At 36.4% G+C, this 16,823-nt stretch overlaps 1 protein-coding gene across 4 annotated transcripts in view; it reads right to left on the reverse strand.

The window, feature by feature from the left end:
- Positions 1-16,823, reverse strand: part of sugct.L (succinyl-CoA:glutarate-CoA transferase L homeolog) — a 319,978-nt gene that overhangs the window by 214,241 nt on the left and 88,914 nt on the right. For all 4 annotated transcript variants that reach the window (XM_018266707.2, NM_001096092.1, XM_018266708.2 and 1 more), the window contains 2 exon segments: positions 12,809-12,880; positions 3,854-3,951 (listed from right to left, as the gene is read on the reverse strand). In XM_018266707.2, the coding sequence (XP_018122196.1) occupies positions 3,854-3,951; positions 12,809-12,880 (170 nt within the window).

The following is a 16,823-nucleotide window of genomic DNA, read 5'->3' on the forward strand; positions in this document are numbered from 1 at the left end:
GTTCGTGGTACAAAGGATCAGGCAGAAGAATCGTCGGTTCAGGCAAAGGTCGGTCCAGGCAGCAAGATATCGTGGTCGGGATTTCAGGCAAAGGTCGAGGATCAGGAAAGCAATCTTAATAATACACTCAGGAACTCAAGATAGAAGAACCTATACTCGTGCACTGAGAGAACCATCTGACAGATGGGTTGGGTAGGAGGGCACAGGTGGTGTGTGAGGGCCCCTGAGGCAGTAGCCCCGATGGGCCCCAGACCCCCCAGTCTGAAGTTGTTCTACTTTATTACGTTCATCAATATTAAATAGATTTTTGCTTTATTTCTTTTCTAAAATATATGAGCAAATACAATTTTAATATCTGTGTTGCTGTAGAATGTCTTTTGAGTGCCACAAAAAGAAGCCAGAGGTCAAAGCAGGCCATGTGTATGGTATGGTATGCAACAGCAAGTTCACTACATAAAAAAATCGCTGACAGATTGTACAATAGAAGACAAGTATTTTCTATTTTTTTCTCTTTCCTTTCATCTTCGCTATGACGCAAAATTCATCCCAAGTGACATATATGTGTAAAATTGGGTTGCCATAAAATTGCACAGAAAGAGTTAAACACTGTTACACCACCCAATAACATCTGGAAGCAGATCACTTTCTGTACATATCACTTGTGCTGTTTGGGATTCCCCGTTTTAATCCTACTCTGAATAGACTAATGTCTAACATACTAATAAGAAGAATTGCTACAAAGATTTTGGAACAATTAAAGGGGATATAAATCTATTTTGCCTCATAAAAGAAAACATAATTTTAAGCATCTTTCCGATTTACATTTGTTTAAAATTTCAATGGCTTGAACATTATGGGGCAGATTTATCAAGGGTCGGATTTCAAAGTAAAATCCTTTGAATTCAAATATCGAATTTGAAGGATTTTAGCGCAAAAGCTTAGATCAAACAAAAATCGTTTGATCGAAAGATTTTTATTCAACCAAAAAACAACTTAGAAAAGTGCTGGGGAAGGTCCCCATAGGCTAGCATTTGACTTCGGTAGCTTTAATTTGGCGAAGGGACAGTACTTTGATTATCGAATGGTCGAACGATTTTTACTTCGAATCGTTCGAATCACCGATTCGATGGTCGAAGTACCCAAAAAATTACTTCCAAATTCGAATCTTTTTTGATTCAAACTATTCACTCGAGCTTAGTAAATCTGCCCCTAAATGTAAATAATTGCTGTTGAAAGCAGTATCTGTCTGCCATTTTCTATTGAATTTTGAAACAACAGCAACAGAAGCAGCAGATTAATAGACATTTTGAAGGAGGAATTTCATCCAGTAGAGTAGAGAAAAGTAAAGACATATACTGCTTTCTATAGTAATTACATTTTCAAATAGCTTTAAAACCACTGAAAAAGTTTAATGAATGTATACTAGAAGGTTGCCTAGATATCAAATTTTCTTTTATTAGTGAAAATTTTATTTTTGGGTTTCTATCTCCTTTAAGGGGTGGTTCACTTTAAGTTCACTTTTAGTATGTTATAGAATGGCCAATTCTAAACAACTTTTTAATTGGTAAATTGGCTTTTAATTTTTTTTTATAGTTTTGAATTATTTGCCTTCTTCTTGACTCTTTCCAGCTTTTAACTGGGGGGTCACTGATGCCATCTAAAAAACAAATACTCTGTAAGTATGCAAATATATTGATATTGGTACTTTTTATTACTCATCTTTCTATTCAGTCCCTCTCCTACTCATTTTCCTGTCTCTTATTCAAATCAGTGCATGGTTGCAAACTGGAGAGTTGCTGAATAAAAAGCTAAATAACACCAAAAATGATAAAAAATGATAAAAAATGATAAAAAATGATAAAAAATGAAAACCAAATACAAATTGTCTCAGAATATCACTCTCTGCATCCTACTAAAAGTAATAAAAAGCGAACAACACCTTAAATTTACAGTGTGGGCAGCAGTGTTCATAAATGTAATTATGCTTTTCTCTCTCTATTTTTAGTTAATTGTAGTATTATTTCCCAGGGAAATAAATAACAAGCCATATCAAAATGTTAAACAAGAATACAGTAAAATTATAATTTTACCAAACTTTCAGGCCATATCAAGAAGCATTTTAGATTTAAAACCCAAAAACATGAGTGCATAAAGATGACAATGTCATCATTATGCACTCATGTTTTTGGATTTAAATCTGTAGCTGTTCACAAGCCACAATGAATTACCCAAAACCCATGGCGATTTTGAATCTAAGTAAAATATATGGAAAAATATTCAGGATCCAAACCAAATATCATTAGGCATTTTTATATGTTACTCAAACTTATATAAGGATCTAGCATAACATAAAAATAGAATCTAACTATACTCAGTAAAGGATAACTAACTGGAGAAATAAAGTAAAATTCTGCAAAATATTCAGTCAAAATGTCAACGAGTCAGATCTATGTAAATATTATGCTCTCGTGGTACGGTTAATGAATTTTCAAGCCGAGCTCATATATCATTTCTGTAGTTACACAAGTGGTTTCCTTGATGCAATGTGATGCAAATGCAAGTCAGTATCAAACGTGCCTTCAGACTGTTTAACATCCACCCATAATCACAGGGGTGTATTTAAAGCTTCAGTGTTTGTGTATCCTTCAGTCTCATCCCCCCAAGAACTATAAATGGCTTCATTTCTTTTTATGGAAAACAAAATATATGTCATAATAGTTTTTCTACATTGCTGCCTTAACTAATTTCTGTTTTATGCAGTGGGAGACCAGATTAAATACCTTTAAGCTCAGTCAGGCAGGGATGGAACATCTTTGCATTCCTTGATTAACAGAGGACACATTCATCATTTTCGCCTGAAACAAAAGCTCTTGACCTAAATTTAAAGTCAAATCTCATTCTCAGTCAGTAAAAAAAAGAATTACGTCTATGCCTCGTTTCCCTTGCAGAGGTGCACATGGACACAAGAAAACGGATATGTTCATATAAAATCCAATCATTGGCATTTGTGAATAAAAAAACCTTGGCACATTGCATATAGTTTAACAGCATGTTGTTATCCTTGCTTGTTGCTTTACCTCAAATTAATTGCCTCCCACTTTTTGTGTAAAAGTGTAATGGTTCCAGAACTATGCAGTGGCCCAGAAGAATGGCTGGTGGATCCAGCCTAAAGGTCAGCTAGGGTTAGAACTGAGCAGAATGTTGCTCTGCCAGATACTCCTTAAAACTCTAAAAACCACAAATAAAAAATCCTAGATACAGCAACTGAACTCAAAATATGTTAAACCTCTGTTTTACTAATTAATGAAAGATAAAAGAATGAGGTGACAAGGCTTGTAGGACTCATTTATGAAGCAAGATCAAAGTGGTAAGTGTACATTTTGTATAGAAAACCAAAAAGCAGAATTTTCCCCCAGAATTCCAGCATAACTATTGGTAACAATTTAGGCACAAACTAATTCTGTTTTTTTGTGATTCATGTGCAAATTTCAGCGAGCATTTACAGAGTGGGGGTGATAACACTGATGGCCAATGATGTGTGAAGTATCAATAAAGTCATTAGCTTCTGTTTGTGGAGTCAGTTGCATCCACAACGCATCTGGAACCACCTCCAAGCATTGATGTGACCAACTGCACATAATTCATCACAGCAAGCAGAAGAGGCTACTTTTGTCAGGGGTTAGTAAGGTAAGGTAGGTAGATGTTTCATGCATCATAATATAAGCTTTGAGGTTGAAATATATATAAACAATGACATTATAGTGCAAATGTAATTCTACAATGCACTGTAAACTATGTTAGGTTTTACTGCTGATAATTATATATTGAAAAATGTTGAAAGTAATAAGCGTACCGTGCTGATAATATAGTTAGGAGATCATTTCTGTTCTGGACTCTAAGTTTGTTGGTCTTAAATCTAGGATCCCCGATGAGTTCAGTTAATTCCATGATCTAAATATAATAATCAAAACAATATTAACAATCAAAACAAAAATATAAACAAAGATACAATAATATCTGTATATCTTCAACTGATAAAATCCTCTCTACTCTAGTACATTGCTGCTAAATTCCCATACAATACACCAAATGTAGATTTGCATGCTTGGTTAATTCCTACCTGATATGCTTGCTGTGTAAATGAGGTACATGTGGCAGGGTAATATAAGGAGACCCTTTTAGTTCTAGTTCAGTATAATCAGAAAACAAAGAAATCAGATTAATTTGTAGGCATTAAGACTTTTCAGGGAAATGTGGTACAGAATTAGCATTCTTTTTGATTCATTAATGAAATACCTTTGAGTCATAAGTAAAAGCTGCAGCTCTATACCAGTGATTAAAAGGGGCAAAAGAAATAAAAACATATTGAGGCCCATTTATCAACATTCTCGTTGTAGTGGTTTTAGAGGTTTTTGAAACCGTGAATAAACTCCGTTTCTGAAATCCCATGTTATTTTTTAAACGTGCTGCATATAAAAAAAATAACTCTAAAACCTCTAAAAACATGAGGTTTTCACACAATTACTAGCAAAAAAACCCCCCCAAAAAGCTCTAAAAGTCTGAATGTCTATGAAAATGTCCCAAATGTGGGAGCAGCCATTATCAACTTCTATGGAACCTTGGCTGCTTTTACTTGGCTAAGTTTTGTATTAGAGGTTTTCATGGTTATTACACTTAGGGGCAAATTCATCAAGGGTCGAATATCGAGGGTTAATTAACCCTCGATGTTCGACTGGGAATGAAAATCCTTCGACTTCGAATATCGAAGTTGAAGGACTTTGCGCAAATACTGCGATCGTACGATCAAAGGAATAATCGTTTGATCGAACGATTAAATCCTTCGAATCGAACGATTCAAAGGATTTCAATCCAACGATCGAAGGATTATCCTTCGACCGAAAAAACTTAGCCAAGCCTATGGGCATGGGCGTCCACAGAGGGGGGCAAGAGGGGGTAGTGCCCCCCCCTGGGACCAGGCCCGGACTGACCATCTGTTCATTTGCCCTAGGGGCCGCTCTGTATTTTTGTAAAGTGGGCCGCTCCTGATCTATAATGTTTATTTCAAACTGTGGGCTCTAGGACCGCTCCTCCGTCCCAGCTCCCACTGTGGCTCCGCCCCTTCCACTCGTCTCCGTTCTCATGCTGTGCTGTGTGCAGGCCTGCCTGCCTGCCATCAGGGGGGAACAAGGAAGAACGGAAGTACAGGAACTGATGTGGTAAGAAGGGGACTACATCGCCAGCAGTCACTGTGCTTCTCAGGAATCTCTTTAGCCTGCACTCTGTCTCTCTGAGTCTTTGTTTCTCTCTCTGCCTCTCTCTCTCTCTGTCCCTCTGTCTCTCTCTCGCTGCACTCTTTCTTTCTCTCACTGCACTCTGTCTCTCTCTGTGAGTTTCTGTCTCTCTCTGCACTCTGCCTGTTTCATTACACTCTCTCTTTCACTGCACTCTGTCTCTCTCTGCACTCTGTCTCTCTCTCTCTCTCTACTCTGTCTTTTTCTCTCTCTGCACTCTGTTGTTCTCTGCACTCTGTCTCACTGCACTCTGCTTCTCTCTGTGAGTCCCTCTCTTTCTACAGTCTCTATCTGTCCACCAATGAAGTTTTTTTTTTTAACTTTTATGGGGGGCCCCTATCCTAACCACCAATTGTTTTTTTTAACTTGTATGGGGGTCCCTGGTAACCAGTGGGTTTTTAGTGTTTGTTTTATCTCCCATGTTTGTGTGGCTTTTATTACTGTGGTGTTGGGTCTGGGACTGTCATCTAGATCTAGATCTAGGTATTTATACATGTACTTGCCCCTGTGCCATCTGTTTGTGAGTTCTGGGGGTATTTATACATGTACTTGCCCCTGTGCCATCTGTTTGTGAGTTCTGGGGGTATTTATGCATGTACTTGCCCCTGTGCCATCTGTTTGTGAGTTCTGGGGGTATTTATGCATGTACTTGCCCCTGTGCCATCTGTTTGTGAGTTCTGGAGGTATTTATGCATGTACTTGCCCCTGTGCCATCTGTTTGTGAGTTCTGGGGGTATTTATACATGTACGTGCCCCTGTGCCATCTGTTTGTGAGTTCTGGGGGTATTTATACTTGTACTTGCCCCTGTGCCATCTGTTTGTGAGTTCTGGGGGTATTTATGCATGTACTTGCCACTGTACCATCTGTTTGTGAGTTCTGGGGGTATTTATACATGAACTTGCCACTTTGCCATCTTTGTGTGAACTAGGGTTGCCACTTGTCAGACAACCGGTATTTTGAAGGGTTGCCCGGGTCAAATTAGGGAAACTGTGCAGGATTCCCTTGATTGACCCGGCGATCGGCTGATCGCCGTGGCATAGCTCCACCCCTTGATGGCAGTGACACACCCACCTATCTCACAGGCCCGCCCACAGATGCCTCCTTGCCCCACCCTGGAAAATTTTCTGCGGACACCCATGCCTATGGGGACCTTCCCCATAGGCTAACATTGGGTTCGGTAGCTTTCAGGTGGCAAACTAGGGGGTCGAAGTTTTGTCTTAAAGAGACAGTACTTCGAAGTAGCCCATTCGATGGTCGAAGTAGCCAAAAAAACACTTTGAAATTTGACGTTTTTTTACTTCGAATCCTTCACTCGAAGTTATTGAATTGGCCCCTTAATAAATTTATTATTTAAAATTTATTAAATTTTACTTTAGATTTAAATAATAATAATAATACATTTTTAGAATTTTTTTAAAAAAAATAGAGAATTTGTAAAAAAAAAAAAAAGAAAAGAAATCAGAATGTTAGCAAATAGGCCCCATAATTTTTTGTAGAGAGAGGTAATCTAAATAATATTGGGTTTAAGCTCTATTCCTGGTTGCCTTTTATGCTTCTGGTCTTAAAAGGGAGCTCCGATCAAATTTTTTTTTTTTTGCATAACAAATTGAAATGTGATTCTACAAAATTTTCTTATATACATAAAATAAAAGATTTGACTATCCTGGTTTCCATTCCCCTCTGATATCAGGTATGTCTGTGTAAAAGCCTGTGTTTCAGGTTTTCTCCTTTACTTCCAGCTTGAATGGCTGCCCACATGGCTACACAGCAGCTTGTTTATATAAACCAGGGTTGTCCAACCTTTTGGCTTCTCTGGGCCACATTGGAAAAAGAAAAATTGTCTGGGGCCACACATGAAATCCACAAACACTTTTGATTTGTAAAATTAAGGAAAATACACAGAAAAGAACTACAATACCAGTTGGATAACCAGATGGAGCTATACACTGGAATATGGGACACCTGGATATTAAACAGACTTATTATTATATTATTATTACTAACTGGACAATGGGCAGAGTCCCCCATCCTCCCTACTCCATAGGTCACCACATTGTTACAACCTGCCCTGGCATAGTAAGCCTGTTCCTAACAAGACAACAGAATGAGGTGGTTAATGTGTTTGGACTTAGAGAGCACAAAGTGTTATTTCACTCTCATTTCTCTGTACTTCTATACATTTATTTCTTAATTCTTTTCTTTTTTTCCCTTCTCTTCCTTTTCTCTCTCCTTCAAGCTGGGCCGCATTCATATTCATCCTGGGCCGCAGTTTGAACACCCCTGATATAAACTATAGTAGCCTTTCTGAAGCAAACACGCAGCTTTTACCAGTGCATGCTACCAGTATAATATATGTTTATTCTTTTAAACACTTTTATTTTTTGGTGTTACTGTTCCTTTGAATGTATATTTAAATATTCAAGGTTGAATAATTCTGATATAATAATGTTGTGTATAAAGGGTCCACATTTTCCATTTTCCTGAGGCCCCATATTTTATTGACAACTATTACCTTAACAACATATTGAACATTCACATTGCACCTGTAGCATTTACTGCTACTCCACATGTATATACCTGTTTATGCAATGTTATTGATGATTCCTCCTGGCTCAGCTCTCCAGGCATTCAGGGGTCAGTTATATACAGAGTCCTGTGTTCCATGTTTTTTCTTTTTTAAAACTAGTGGTTTATATGATATCCTCTGACCTGTTTGCCAGTTAATACTGGTGCATCATACCATTTTTTATGAATGGTGCACTAAATTTATAGGGACATAACATCTACATAATCTTCTTTTTGACTCTGCGCCTTGAAGACCACTTCTATTATTCCTTGGTTATTTAAGCAAGGCAGAATACCATAAACACAAGATAACCTATTAGAATGTAATAGTTAAAAGGCGTATAAGTTAGTGCGCTGATATAACTCAACATGCTGCTTACAGTCATAGCTGAGATGGACTTGTGCATCTTGACAGGAGATTTATTACTTCTAAAGCAATGGTGACACCATGTGGCTGAAAAGTTAGCATTACCAGCCTCTTTGATTTCTGACTTTTTTAATGAAATGTATAAAACATATAAGCAATAGATAATTTTCTGGGTTCACAAATACAAAAGATTCCTTGACCCCAACTTTCTGCATCCTTTAAGGAATGTAAGGTTTATGTAAGGTTTATTGGACCACATACTTAACATCCTGTGTCTTATTAGTCTCAATAAGAATCATGGCATTTTTTATTGCATAAATGTCCCTTTATACATCTATAAGATCAATCATCAGATTCAGATCAAACTCTTAATATGTAATCTTGCTCTTTTTAAAAAAGAGAACACAAATGAGCACTCCACACTAGCAATATTCCCACTGCCTTTGTCTGAGCAAGAACTAGGTGCTGGGATGGGGGTGCAAAAAAGCCTAGAAAACCCCTGCTGGATTTGAGAATCCATTTAAAAACTGGTCATGTATACAGTTTAGATGTTTTGGCATAAATAGAACATGCATTTTATGTACTTTGATCCTTCTAAAATAAATACATACTTATTGCATAATATTTAAGTAGCACAAACTCTATTTTTTTGTTTCATAGTTACATAGCAACGATGAACCAGACAACTGTGTGTTTAGTATATTTACATGGACAGTGTTTATCATAGGGGGGATATTTATGAAGCTGTGAAAAGCACAGTTTTGTTTTTTTAGTTTTCATTATCACAAATCTGTTGTATAGTTTACTGCGTTCTCTAGTTTAAGGGCAGAGACACATGTGGAGATTCTGGGACAAATTGCCTCTTCTTCGTGTGAGCAACCTCCCCAAACTGCCTTTCCGAAGGCAAGAGTCTAAATCGCCAGCGGGGTCGCACTCAGAGCACTTCGTTTTCCGAAATCGGCCGAAGTTGCCTTATGAGGAAACTTCGGGCGACTTCAGAAAACGAATCGATCAGAGTGCCATCCCACCAGCGATTTCGATTCTAACCGGTGGAAAGCTTTTCGTGGAGATTAGTCGCCCGAAGAAGAGGCGATTTGTCGTCGGGCTACTAAATCTCCCCGAATCTCCATGTGTGTCTCTGCCCTTATAGTACAGGTAAATTAACTATTATCTGTAATGCTTGGGATCTGGGGTTTTCTGGATAAGAGATATTGTAGTTATTTGGATCCCCATACCTTAACTCTGCCAACAAAAAAAATTAAACACTAGGCAAACCCAATAGGATTGTTTTGCCACCAGTATATATTCACACAGCTTAGTTACCATCAAGTACAAGGTACTGTTTTATTATTACAAAGAAAAAGGAAATCATTTTAAAATAAACTCTATCCTGTAATTCAGGAATGTCAAACCAAAAACGAATACTTTGCCTAATAAAAGAAAACATAATTTAAAGTGACTATGCAATATACATTTATTACAAATTTTCCATGGTTTTTAAGTCATTTTTCCAGGTACAGGACCGGGTTTTCCAGGTAAGGGATCTTTCTGTAATTTGGATCTCCAGACCTTAAGTCTACTAGTAAACATTAATTAAACACAGTAGGTTTGTTTTGCCTCCAATAAGTATTAATTATATTTTAGTTAGGATAAAGTACAAGGTAAAGGTATGGGATCCGTTATCCAGAAACCTGTTAACCGGATCCATTATCCATTAATTAATCCGAATTACAGAAAGGCTATCTCCCATAGACTCCATTATATTAAAATAATCAAAATTGTTAAAAATTATTTTCTTTTCTCTGTAATAATAAAACAGTACTTTGTACTTGATCCAAACTAAGATATAATTAATTCTTGTTGGAAGCAAAACCAACCTATTGGGTTTATTTAATGTTTACATTATTTTCTAGTAGACTTAAGGTATGATGATCCAAATTATGGAAAGTTCCCTTATCTGGAAAAGACCAGGTCCCACGCATTCTGGATAACAGGTCCCATATCTGTACTATTTTATTATTACAGAGAAAAAAGAAATCATTTTCAAAAACTGTTAATTATTTTAATAAAAAGGAGTGCATGGGAGATGACCCTCCTGTAATTCTGAGCTTTCTGGATAATGGATTTCCAGATAACAGATCCCATATGTAATGTTGTTCTCTGCCCTGGAGGATCAGACTGTTGATACAAGGTAAGACCAGCCAGTTAAAAAACAGACCTGTCTTTGCTGGGGAACTCAGACTTCTGCATCACTGTTTAAAAAGTAACAGCCAGGAGCATAGAGTATGCTGTTTCAATAGCAATTATTTTTGCAAATAAATTAAAAATGTTAACAAATGCATATTGGAAAGTTGCTTAGTATTATGTTTTCTTTCATTATGCAAATTTTTATTTTGTGGTTGATTGCCCTTTAACCCTTTAAGTACCACAGATCGTAAAATCGATGTCCTGTGGATAAATAAAAGTACCTAAGTGTAACAAAGTGTCCATCCCCGATCATTGCCCTGCCCCTAGGCAACGAGCAGAGAGGGGTATTGAGTAGCCCAGGGGTCCCAAAGCAGCAGCAGGCACGTGAAATCTATGTGACCTGCTGCTGCCCGTACTTCCTGGACCCCCCCCAGCAATATTTAATTGCCATAGCATATTCACTAACCACACTGCACAATACCTTTTGAATGATATTTTTTATTATACTGCAATTTTGGTAATTTTAGTGAATTCATTGCATTTGGCAATGTTCTATGTTACTTTGTTCAACCCATGGATATTTTGTCTGCAATATATCCATTTGGGAGTCTCTGTGCGCCATATAGTTTGGTATATCTATGCATATTGGGCATCAAAGTGTTCAGTAGACCCATAGTGTTCAGGATGGTTTAAGCTAATACGTTACTAAATGTGAAGCATATACTGGGGTAAAATTACAACTTGTAGACGATTTTCAGAAATTTCATAAAAACCGTTATGTTCAGTATAATTTTGCATTTTGGTAGCTGGCAGTAGAAAGAGGTATTTACCCATTTAGGATTCATCAGAATGCGTACTTTTCAAATATATATGGTTTTCTAGGGTCTCCATACTGTTAGGGGGTCTTATGGCACATAATACATATACCGGGTGCTTGTATTGCAGAAGCCAGTGTCGGACGTGAAAATTTATATGCACTATTTGCAATTGGGGGTCTCTGTATGCTGCACAATTTGGTAAATTTATGCACAATGGTCATCAAACTGTTCAGTGGACCCCTGGCATCCATATTTAGGAATTTCTTTCTTGGTACCTAATACTATGTGGGAGATACGAGCTTGCAAATTTAAAGTTTTGAGGTGATTTTTCTGAATTTTATAAAAAAAATTTTTTGCATTTAGAGCTCTAAATCTTGTTCCAGGAGTGGAAATACACAAAACCTCAGGCAGATTTAGAAAGCTCAGGTTTCCCCCAAAAAAACAATGTATTGTTTTCCTAGGTAAATTAAAAATCCCCCCAGAAAATGCCCCTAAAATGAGAGAGCACAAAATGTTCAAAAAACGTCTGGCACAAGTGCAAATGAATGGCAAAATTCTGCTTGCACTAAAAGGGTTTAATATTTAGCTTGAAGCATTTGCAACTTTCTTTGCTTATACAGCTATGGGACCTGTTATCTAGAATGCTCGAGACCTGGGGTTTTCCGGATAACGGATCTTTCTGTTATTTGGGCCTCGATACCTTAAGTCTACTAGAAAATAATTTAAACATTAAATGAACCCAATAATGATTATTTATTTATGATACAAAGTACTGTTTTATTATTACAGAAAAAAGGGAAATATGTTTTAACAATTTGGATTATTTTATTATAATGGAGTCTATGGGAGGCGGCCTTCCCGTAATTCAGAGCATTTTGGATAACGGGTTTCCAAATAATGGATTCCATACCTGTATTAAACTTTTTCAAATTAATATTTATCTGTTTCTGAATTGTAGCTCAGCATTATTATAACGGTTTAGATTTTGCCAAATGGTGGGCTAATGTCAGTGCTTACTTTACTTGACATATAATAATAAAGTCCTTTTTCAATGCTCAAAATTTTGGATATTGTGTATTTTTCTTTAATTTTCTAGTAAGAATGCCCCCACCCTACACGACAACAAACAAAATATAACTTTCCATTGACATAAACAAAAAAATTACTAAAAGGGGGAGATGGGAGTAGACAATATTTTGACTGAATGATGGAAAATATGTGAGACATATGTGTGAGCTAGAAAGAACAGTTTATGCTCCATCAATGTGATTGCGATTGAACCATAGTTATTTAGAGATATACCATATGTATTAAGTATTTAGACCCAGCATTTCTCCCATATTCACATATGAGCTACAGTTTTGCAGTCTGCCTAATGACAGACAGGTCATGTGAAGGACTTAATTACATAGTATTAGGCATGACTGCCAAGAAAAATAATAATTAGTCCATTGGCAAATGGAATTTTTTTCTTCTTGTTTTTATATCTTAAAAATGTTTAAAAAGGTATGCTGGCATTGAAACATGTAACGTGGCAGTTTAGAGGAGACCTTTTAAATGACCTCATCATTGTGCTTACCTTGCAAACAGTAGAGAACTGTTGATCGTTGCCTGCCCCAATTACTAGGTAACCGTCCTTGGATTTAAATGACTGAAAGAAAATAAACATACACCTTTAAAAGTCCATTCAGTAAGGCACCATGCCACGGAACTGAAATAAAAATATTTACTTTTCAACTCATGCTATCACACAAAATATCATACAACTGGACAGGTACTGCAAAGTGAAGCTTTCACTGAAGCATGAATTACCCTTGTTTTGCTTTGTATAGTGGGTAGTCAAAAATACCTTTTCAAATAAAATATTCAATTAATTACATATTCACATACAACACAAGTTTAAATTGGTCCAATTAATATTGTGGCAAAATATAATTGCACATTTTTTTTAATAAAGCACCATTTCTGCCAGAAAATTGTTGCGAACTACAGTAGAACCCCAATTTACATCCCTGGATTTAAATGAGTGGTTCATCTTTAAATACATTTTTAGTATGTTATAGAATGGTTAATTGTGAGTAACTTTTCAATTGGTCTTCAATTGGCCTTTCGAATGTAAAAACTTCGAATTTCGAACTAATTTTTGGGTACTTCGACCATCGAATAGGCCTAAATTTGACTTCGATTTGAAGTAAAATTTTGACTTCGAAAATCTAAGTACTGTCTCTTTAAAAAAGTTCGACTTCGACACTTCGCCACCTTAAACCTGCCGAATTGCAATGTTAGCCTATGGTGACCTTCTAGAACCTATAGCCAACATTTGGCTACGTTTTTAGAAGTCGAAGTAAAATCATTTGATCGATCAATGAAATCGTTCGATCCAAAGGATTTCATCGTACGATCAAACCATTTGACGGCCAAATTCGATTAAAAAAACTTCGACTTCGACATTCGAAGTCGAAGTAATCCAATTCGATAGAAATCCAATTGATAAGTCTGCCTCCACAAATAATAAAAAATTAAAACCAATTGCAAATTGTCTCAGAATTTTTAACATTTTCCCAGAATTGCCGCCGTTTTGTTGCAGTCCCATTCAGGCAAGCTGAGTTTTTATTTTCCTGGATTAACATTTGCCTAGAATTTATGCTATTTTGAACAGGTAGATCAATACAAAAAGCTGGACAAAATAACAATATCATCTTAATTCAGGAATAAGAAAAAGAGCTGGGTGTGGGTAAGAAATATTTGGATCTCGATTCTCATTTTTGTTAGTAAACTCACCGGTGATGACTTACAGGTGCCTGCACTATTCAACACATTCAACACACTCCTACACATTCAACACACAATTCCTATACATTAAACCAGTGTTGAAAAATTGAGTCTACTCTTTATAGACATAGTGAACAACATAAACATAGAATGACATTTTGCTTGCAAGGCTTACACAATGCCTAAATTAATATTATTCCAGAATAAGCCTTATACAGTGCTTTTGTGGTTTCTGCTATGTGTAGGAAAACAGGTCATTCTGAGTGGTTTTATAAATTTAAACAACCAAAACAGATACATTTATTGATGCCAAACAAAGACATATGATAATTGCATCAGGTTTTGCTTAGCATGTAGCTTTTCATAAAAAATCTTTGATGTTTATTTTAAGGATCTATTTAAAAAACATGTTTCTGCACCGCTGATAAAGCAAAATATATCTCTAAGATCATCAACAACACATTTATCATTTACCCTGAAAGCAATGGCTATGATTTCATCCACCATTTAAAAACTCTCATATAAAACACATGTTACTACAGGGTATTTTCTGGTCACAGGATGCTTTTTAAAACAGAAAGGACATCTTAAATTAAGCCCACACAGAACTTTATGAGATTGTTTAGATAAACTACTTGGCAACCACATTGTATCATCCATGTTTTGAGCAATGATATTTTCAAGAAAAAAAAAATGCATACGGAAAATGAATCCGAGTTGAAATTCACTAATACAGTGTACTTTATCTAGTAGCAGAGTAGATTGATGTAAAATCAATCCAGGAAAATCCTTTATACTCTTGTTGGTGGTTTGGACTGATACACATGCAAACCATTCCTACCACTCAGGTATAACCTACCAGAAAATATGGGTCAATGGTAACTGTGCTTGTTTGGGGCCCACTAGGAGATCCTTTGGTATTTTGACACACCGGTCCAGACCCTGCCATTACTTGTGGTCTGGAATAGTCTAGGATGATGTTATTACTTATTACTTTTTCCTCTTTGACATAGACTGAGTTAATTAGCAATATCAATTAGGTTATTCACTAAAGCTTGATTCTGGTCGAACTCATTTATTAGATGGAAAAAATCAGTTAATTTTTCGAGATTTATTATACCCTGCAGCCACAAAAAGTGAGAATCCAAAAAATCCAGCATCTCAAACCTATCAATGTCATGTAGAAGTCAATGGCAGATGTTCCTTTGAATATATTATGATCTGCTTTGGGTTTTGTGCGATAATCCAAAAGGTTCTGGATTTTCAGGAGATAACCTGAAAAAATTGAGCGATTCAGGCATCAAATCCATAAAATGTGTAAGATGTTTCTGGAAAAAAATAGGAGTGACAAAATGTCGCGACAAAATCGAGCATCAATTCATATTGTATCTAATCAATTTTTTGCTGTGAAAACTAAACTTCTGGATTATCCAGCTCACTTCACGATGTAATGAAACAACTTCAGGGACATCTGCCATTAACTTCTACATGACCTAAACAGGTGTGAGATGGCCTATTTTCGCATTCAGATTTTTAGCTTTGAGGTATGATAAATCTCAAAAAAATTGAGTTTCACCCCTAAAAACCTTGACCAGAAAAATTGGGGTTCTGTACCTGTGAAAGGCAACCATAGCCCTTTAAGCAGTACAAATCTGTGCCTCTGAAGACGTCCCTAGTGGTTCCCTATCTTCTCGTCTGCTCATTTACTGCACATGCTCTGTGCTGCTATCAGTTACCTGAGCTTAGGGGCCAACACACAATATATTGAATATTTACATTGTAAATGTCACAACATAAGGCTGAAATACTTCAGATTATTGGTACATGGCAGCTCAGAAACAAACACAATTAGCATCAGAATATAATAATCAGCCCTGTAGCACCAGCTATATGACAGAAAAACCTAATTTGTGACAATCCCTAATCTTAGTTTCTTGTCAGATGTCGAGAGCACACTGAGCATGTGCGTCACTGACACTCCTACAAAAAAACAAGATGGAGCGATTATGACAACTTTGAAGGACTGGATAATTACAGTTATAGAGATGCTGAACCTTTGGGATGGTTCACTAAGTTCAGTATTTAAAATACAGACGTTCAGGGGGTGAAATGAGCTAAACTAAGATGTATCAATGATCATCTTGATGAGTGGGAATACAGGAGATGTGGGACCTTGATGTTGTATTAACACCATAAGACACAGGGGACATACAAACTTCTTGGTCTTATGGTCAGAAAATACAATATATTGCCCATAAAACTATTAGGTTTCTAAATCTATAGCACTTCTGGAATTTAGAACAGGTTTTTATTGTTTTCATTATTATTACATTATTCTAATTTTTATTCAAATGTACTATGTAACTGTTTAGTCTATTGTTCCTTTTAAGTCTATTTCAGAAGCACTGGTAAGAATAATGTTCGATCTCAGCTTAACAACCACTCCTTATATTTCCTGTTAGAAATCATTTATAGTTATCAAGTCAAACTTTGTCATTCCCAAAGCAATCTAAAAAAGGTGTTCTTTCAGACAATTACACAATAAATTGCTGTGAGGAATGGGAAATGTCCCTGTTTTAATCACATTGCTCTTAGCAAATCAGTTCTTACACAGCAGTCCCATTGGTGAAGCACACTTGTGCCTAATGCAATAGTAGAGGTAATTTAAGGCTAAGCAATCACTGCCAAACATAGTGATTAAACCGAAGGTGTGGCAACCCTACTTAGATTTATTTCTCTCTCTGTTCTTGGCACATCAGTGTAAGGTATCTAACCTATTTTGCTTAATCTCTGTCTTCCTGTGCATTAGTGAATAATGGGAT

Source organism: Xenopus laevis, chromosome 6L, assembly GCF_017654675.1.
Source record: "Xenopus laevis strain J_2021 chromosome 6L, Xenopus_laevis_v10.1, whole genome shotgun sequence".
NCBI classification, from domain to species: Eukaryota; Metazoa; Chordata; class Amphibia; order Anura; family Pipidae; genus Xenopus; species Xenopus laevis.